At 44.5% G+C, this 7,795-nt stretch overlaps 1 protein-coding gene across 1 annotated transcript; it reads right to left on the reverse strand.

Annotated features, from left to right (window-relative positions):
* Window positions 1-1,672: 1,672 nt before the first annotated feature.
* Window positions 1,673-3,682, reverse strand: LOC149440979 (E3 ubiquitin-protein ligase TRIM39-like). Its single transcript, XM_089657917.1, has 2 exons — window positions 3,604-3,682; window positions 1,673-3,249 (listed from the first exon to the last, which is right to left on the reverse strand). Exons 1-2 carry the CDS (start codon window positions 3,680-3,682, stop codon window positions 1,673-1,675), a joined length of 1,656 nt encoding a protein of 551 aa, XP_089514043.1.
* Window positions 3,683-7,795: the final 4,113 nt, after the last annotated feature.

Here is a 7,795-nt window from a genome sequence, read left to right on the forward strand (position 1 = left end):
TTTTTCATTTTTTTCATTTTACTTTTTGCAAGGCAGATTTAAAATGCAAAATGCATCAAAACTGCATCAAAAACATGGCAAAAACGCATAAAAAACACACAAAAAACTCACAATACATGCTCTTCTGCAGCATTTCCATTGAAATCTATAGAACCAAAAACGCAACTTTTTGCGTTCAAAAAATTCCCTGACCCTTTCCAAAAAAATGCACCGGGTGAAAATGTGCAGATGTGAACGTGTCCCATAGGAAATCATGTTAAATGGAATGTACTGCGTTTCTGCAAAACACTGCAGAAAACGCTTAGGTGCGAACCTAGGGTCAGTGTTGCCAAAACTATGTAATGTAGGCCTTGTTAAAGGATCTTTCCAGTATGTATCCTCTCAGGCAGGGGCAGACTGACAACTCATGGGGCCCCGGGCAATAGGGGATCATGGGGCCCCTGTGTCCTCGCCCACACTCAAACCACACCCAAAAAAGCCTATGAAAGGTACCAGGGGCATCTCATGGGGCCCCCTACTGACCCCAGGCCCTCAAGCAATGCCCGAGTTTCCAAATGGTCAGTCCGCCCCTGCTCTCAGGTAGATCCCAGCACTGCATAGTTGTTGGTAGAATTAAAGGCAAATATACAAATAGATTATCACATACATGGTCAGCTTTATGCAGACCATAGATGGGTCGAAAATCAGCCGATTTTTCGGCCACAAAAAAATTGGCCGATCTTCGCACCGTTAATGGGTTAATTGGTCGGCCGTTTTTCTGGATTTTGTCAGATTTTTTTGATCGGTAAAGTTGGAAAAAAATCATCAGATTTTGCTGATCGGCCAATTTTCGCGGCAATGATGGGTAAATCGGCTGATCGTTTTACCGATAAAAAAATCTGTGCATGAGCCGTGACCTGCAAGAAAAAGAAGAAGAAAAAGAAGAAATAAGAATTCCAGTCCGCTATTATATTTGACATGAAAAAGTCTTGGGGTTGCAACAATGTATCTATTTGTATCCGAATAAAAACATCTGTATCCAAAAAGAAAAAGAAGAAGAAGAAGAAGAGGAAGAGAAAGAAGAAGAAGAGGAAGAAGAAGAGAAAGAGGAAGAGAAAGAAGAAGAAGAAGAAGAGAAAGAAGAAGTGGAAGAGGAAGAGAAAGAAGAGGAAGAGGAAGAGAAAGAAGAAGAGAAAGAAGAAGAGAAAAAAGAAGAGGAAGAGAAAGAGGAAGAGGAAGAGGAAGAGAAAGAAGAAGAAGAAGAAGAGAAAGAAGAGGGAGAAGAAGAGAAAGAAGAAGAAGAGAAAGAAGAATTCCAGTCCGCTATTATATTTGACATGAAAAAGTATGGCGGTTGCAACAATGTATCTATTTGTATCCGAAAAACCATCTGTATCCAAAATGGATACAAATAGATACAATGTTGCAACCGCGATACTTTTTAATGTCAAATATAATAGCGGAGCTCTCTGCAAGGGACAGAAGTAATTAAATGCCGGCCGTAGACGGGAAGAAAATCGGCCGATTTGTTTTACTGTTGGTTGTAACGTCGGCCTATTGAACGACCGATTTTACGTTTTTTTGTTAAAAAACCGGCCAGTTTCTCCCTGTCTATGGCCTGCATTAGTCACTCTTTCAGAAAAAGAAAGCAGATCAGAAGTTCTGATATTACTGGTTAGAGACAGAATTTGTATTAGCTGATAACTTTCAACCAACTATGATATACCCAGAATGCGGCATAGAGGGGCTCGGTGAAGGTGGTGGTGAAGGTGTGGAGGTGGCGGATCGTACTGCCCAGCTCGTAGAAGGATAGCTGTCCAGCCCTATAGTCCAGGAAGACCCCCACCTTATTGCACTCCACCTTCGAGTTCAGTAAGACGACACGCCTGTTGTAAATTGCGGAGTAATCTTTATACCATACACGTAAACACCAAGACTTCTCATTTTCTCCAACATGAAACTTCACCCCTTTCTTGACGACATTGGCGTAGGTCACTCCGAGGCGGACACCCCCTTCCTCGCCGATTTCCACCTCCCAAAAATACCGCCCAGAGGAAAAGTTTCTGGTGCTCAACACTTGGCTGCACTCAAATATCTGCTTCTTGTTCTTTTTGCGCATGCTCATTCGAGGTTTCAAGGGTTTCGTAGAGCTCCAGGATGCAGTTTTCTGGTCTGCCGAAATCTCCAGATCCCAGGCAGATGTTTTCTCATCCAGTTTAATATCCAAGACTTCTTCCAGGAAGAAACCCTTTAATTTGGTGGTTTGGGTTATTATGTCCGTTAAACTTTTGTGTATTGTGACCGATACCAAACCATGAATGGACTCTCTGATTGGAGGGAGGATATTTTCATCTGATTGCCGTGCCATCTTAACATGCGCTATGTATTCAGAGACATCTTTGGTCTGGGACTTGGAGTCACGTAAGACAGTCAGTGGATCAGCCGTCTCACACAGCTCTTCAAGCTGACACATTTTTTTGGTTAGCTCCTCTTTCTGTATCTCTAGTTGCTGGATTAGATCAGAGACTGACTGGGCAATCTGCTCTTCATGCCTGGAGATTTCAGCTAGAAGTCTCCTTTCCAGATCCTCCAGCAGCCTCCTGATGTGTGTAAACAGGGCAGTGACTCTCTCTATCTCACCATCCACTTTTTCTTTTTCTCTTTCCCAGCATTCCTGCAGACTCTGGCCTCTTTTCCCAATCTCTTCTTTCGTTAAGGTCAGTTGCTCCAGAAGAAGGCTCAGGTTCCTCTTTTCTTTGACAAAGGCTTCGTTTAGTGTCTCGGTAAGATGTCCTTTGTGTTCTCTTTGGCAACAGTCCACGCAGACACAGATGGTGTCCTCACAACAGTAATATTGCATGACTTTCTGGTGGGTAAGGCATTTTCTGTTTTTTATGGAAGACGTCGGTGGTATTAGAATGTGGTCCGTTGACTTTCTGTGGACTCTCAGGTGGTCATCGCACAGCGAAGCTTCACACTGTACACAGGTTTTAGCAGCTGGAATTGGAGCATGTAAACAATATGTACAAAATATCTCAGTCTCTTCCTGCTCCAGATGAGCAGATGTAGACGGTTGTGGTGTACCTCGTAAGGTGGCCCCACGTATGCAATAAGAGCAGAAGGATATTCCAGTTGTCTCCACCACATCTGACTCTTCTTCTGTACAACCTTGCACCAAGGAATGTCCACCATTTAAGGTTGCCAAAGATGAAAAAGGTTTCTGACAGTTGGAACAAATTTCAGCGCAACTTTTCATGTTGGAGGCCATAGCTGAAATGAAGAGAAGTCACCTTTAGTTTAGAGAAAATAAAAAACCGGCTATTCAAGATTCTGAACTTAGTGACATGAGAGAACAAAAGGAATTTTTTAACTCTCTCTGGTTCCTTGCCACAGTGAAATTTCATTCCAGTATTCAGGACTAGTACTGTCCCTCGTCTCTGCTTTGTCCTCCCCTTGTCCACTTTCACTATGGCTGGAGTCCTCTTGATGGGGCTGCAGGATATCCAGCTGGCTGCACCGGATTTGCATGGTTGCCCAAGTGTTCTAGTGAGTTCCACAGACATTAAAGTAAACTCCAGAATTTTGTTTTATAATAATAAAATAAATACAGCCAAGAATACTTACCCTCTTGATGCTCCAAAGCTGCCTCCAACATCTTTGGTGCAATGCCAGCATTCCTTTTCTGGGCAGAACAGCCTGTCATTTACACTCCTCTAGGGGGGTGGGGGTGTAGGCAGAGTGCTTATTCTAGCCTAGTTAGGTGCTGCCCCAGTCAGGAGGAGTAGATTCATCTATGTTTACCAGTTCCTTTTTGGCTGGCTTTCTAGATCCAACCCACTGGCCCTGTGCATATAAAAGGGGACAGTGTCCGGATTGAGAGTCCTTTTCCACCCTCTTTCTGTTATCATTCTCACTGTTGCTACCATTCTCGGAGTCTAACATGCCAGTCTGCTGAGCCATGTCGAGTCTGGAGTTCCCGATGAAGATTGCCTTGCATTGGAATCCTGCCACCATGTGGGGGGATTGCTAGGACCTGCAGTCTGCCCTGGAGAACACCAGCTTCTAGACACTGTGAAGACGGACTTTTACCTGTGAAGGTATGCTGGGGCAGTCACAAACCTAGTTAGGGATTAGTGTAGGGAAAGACTGTTACCTTGTTTGACCACAATGCCAGATTATTTAGGTAAAGCTTCTGAAACTTTGTCCTTTGCCTGGTCTGAAGTTACTAAAGAGGTGTAAGGCAACACATTGGGGCACATTTTATACATAGTCTACAGCATAGGACAGTACAACACATTTGGGTATGGTGACAACAAGAGTTAAACACAGCGTTGAGTTGAGCATGTGGCTACCAAGGGTAATGAAGTTTTCACTTACAGATTATCATAAGTGTGTACCTGGGATAGGAGGGATAGTCTCTTTGCAGGAGGGAGTGTTTGTCGGCACACTCTCTATAAGTGTTCCATATCCGGTAGCAATGGGAGCAGATCAGCACCACAGAGGACCTCAGCCTGTGCATAGGTAAAGAGGAGTAAGAGGTAGGCGAGTTTAGGTATAGAATCTACTCTGAGTGCACATGGGATTCCATTCTGTTACTGGGAGTGAGGTAGAGGAGATACGCTGGACAGGTGGAGAGGGCATAGGCTCTGTGTGTCCCTCCTAAAACTATGACAGTGAAGGTGTACATTGACACGGGGATGAAAGTTCAGTTTATCATTCAAGTGTACACAGTGTACAACACAAAGTAAAGGTACCCCATGTATAAGGTGAGTGACCCGTACAAGGTGCCTAGTGTAGCCTAGAAGAACTCATCCCAGAGTAGGCCTCATATGTGACCCATACTTCGCATCCAATGAGGAGCATAACATGGAGGAAGTACCACTCACCTGCTCATCATCATACAGGCTCACAATACTCTGGAAATGAGCAGTGCTCACACAAAATTAGGCGATCAAGGCTCAGCTTTAGAAGAACGTTCAACCTCGTGTCACCGCAAGAAGAAGAAGAAACTGCTGATGTGATATCGCCAGACCGTTGTAGAGGTTTCTCTAAAAAAGAAAACAAAACACACACGGGGGTGGGGGGAGGCGAGTGCAGCAGGGTCTAAAATTTAGTGAATTCCACTTTACTGCTGGGGAAAGGTACCCCATGTGTGGGGCGAGTGACCCCACCCACATTGCCTATCTTAGCCCAAAGAACCCTGGTGGGTTTGGAACATGGCTTGATAACCAGCACATAGACAGTCATATCTGCCCGTCCCCTCCTACAAAACTGTGGCCAGTAGGAGTAAATAATACCTCAGGCTTGGTGGTCAGTGGTTTTAGTGGGAGGAAAAGTGCCCCCATTGTTGGTAACAGTGGGAGGAATAGTATCCCATTGTTGGTGTAAGTGGGAGGAATAGTGCTCCATCGTTGATGTCAATGGGAGGAATAGTGCCCCATTGTTGGTGTCAATGGGAGGAATAGTGTCCCATTGTTGGTATCAGTGGGAGGAATAGTGCCCAATCGTTGATGTCAATGGGAGGAATAGTGCCCCATTGTTGGTGTCTATGGGAGGAATAGTGTCCCATTGTTGGTATCAGTGGGAGGAATAGTGTCCCATCATTGGTGTCAGTGGGAGGAATAGTGCCCAATCATTGATGTCAGTGGGAGGAATAGTGCCCCATTGTTGGTGTCAATGGGAGGAATAGTGTCCCATTGTTGGTATCAGTGGGAGGAATAGTGTCCCATCATTGGTGTCAGTTGGAGTTATAGTGCCACATTGTTGGTTTCACTGGAAGGAATAGTGCCCCATTGTTGGTTTCACTGGAAGGAATAGTGCTCCATCATTGGTTTTAGTGGAAGAAATACTACTCCATCATTGGTTTCACTGGAAGGAATAGTGCCCCAAATTTTGGTTTCAGTGGAAGGAATAGTGCCCTGTTGTTGGTTTCAGTGGAAGGAATAGTGCCCCATTGTTTGTTTCAGTGGAAGGAATAGTGCCCCGTTGGTTTCAGTGGAAGGAATACTGCCCCATTGTTAGTTTCAGTGGAAGGTATAGTGCTCCATCATTGGTTTTAGTGGAAGGTATAGTGCCCCATCATTGGTCTCAGTGGAAGGTATAGTGCCCCATCATTGGTTTTAGTGGAAGGAATAGTGCCCCATCTTTGGTCTCAGTGGAAGGTATAGTGCTCCATCATTGGTTTTAGTGGAAGGAATAGTGCCCCATCTTTGGTCTCAGTGGAAGGTATAGTGCTCCATCATTGGTTTTAGTGGAAGGTATAGTGCTCCATCATTGGTTTTAGTGGAAGGAATAGTGCCCCGTTGTTGGTTTCAGTGGAAGGAATAGTGCTCCATCATTGGATTTAGTAGGAGGAATAGTGCCCCCATTGTTGGATTTTTGGCAGGACCAACAGATATTTTTTGCATTTATTGACCGGATATAACAAACACTTTCAATTTTTATGCAACAAATTGAAAGGGAACAAATACATAATTTAATATACATTAAGGGGTCTATTTATAAAATGTTACCTGTGTGAATGCTAAGGCATGAATAAGCCCCATAATATGTCCTAGGATTTCCTATGCTTGTCAGCTCCATCTGGAAATACAATATTTCAGGGATTATTTACAGCATCTGCGTGAATGGTGAGGCATTCCTGGATCCCATAATACAGAGCAGGTAACTGAGCTCATCCCTGGGGTTTCCTGGGATTCTGCAGACTGACACCCTACTCCCCCGGGAAGGGGGGGGGGGGGTTATGAATGAATTTGACCTGGAGATAAAAATAGCCTGATAACTTTTGATTTTTTTTTTCCTTCACTTTTCTTTCGCTTGATGAGCCAGTGACCCCTTACTTGCCCTATGGTGACAATGCTGACTCACTGCACTGTGTTTATAGAGCAGGGTTGTCACTCTAGGACTCCCCCTGCAGGTTCAGAGACACTCAGAGGTAATTGTGAGGAATTTGTATATGGAGAGGATATTTACCACCTTCATGGCTGTGGTGCATATACTAGTGACAGGGTCACTTTAAAAGGGCACTGGGAAGGTTACTGCTGCTACTGAGAAATCTGGAGGGAATTATCTGCATAAGGGGTTCTTTACTGTTAGTTCGGCGAGGATGTGGAACTCCCTCCCACAGTTGGTGGGGTCAGCAGGGGGTGTAGGTAAGTTAGGAAAAATTTCTAGATGTGTTTTTTAGTGAGCACAATGTACAGAGATACATTGCTCACCAAATTTTGACATAAACATACACTTTCAGGTTGAACCGAATGAACTGGTGTCTTTATTCAACCTTACCAACTATGTAGGACTATAATCTGTGCAGGAAAATATCTGAGCATGTAGGGGAACCAGCCTGGCTGACAAATCCGGGAAAAGGAATGCTGTCGTGTCAGTTTACAGCTGAGATATTCTGTCTACACACAATGAATCACCTATCACCGGGGAACTCCACCTGTAGGTTCTGGGAATCCCCTGGGGTGTAAGATATCTGACTGCAGGTTCTGGGAATCCCTCAGGGTGTAAGATATCTGACTGCAGGTTCTGGGAATCCCCCACAATGAGCCCCATCTCCATGTAAGAATGATGACACATTTCACAGCATATCAGCTTGGCACATTTACTTCTTACCAGTCTTACCTTGGTATAACAGTACAGGCTCCAGTAGGAAATATCAAGATTTTGCTCATCCCCATCCCAGTCTGCCTGTAGGAGTCTGCAGGTTGTCTACTACTTCAAATAGACGCAGCAATACCTTGTGCCCACAGTTCCCCTGGTATTGGGAGTACAGTTGTCATTTTCAGCTCCATTCAGGGGCGGACTGACCATT

The sequence above is a fragment of the Staurois parvus genome, unplaced genomic scaffold (genome assembly GCF_062004578.1).
Source record: "Staurois parvus isolate SC_StPar_1 unplaced genomic scaffold, SC_StPar_1.0 ptg001041l, whole genome shotgun sequence".
In the NCBI taxonomy this organism is placed as follows: domain Eukaryota; kingdom Metazoa; phylum Chordata; class Amphibia; order Anura; family Ranidae; genus Staurois; species Staurois parvus.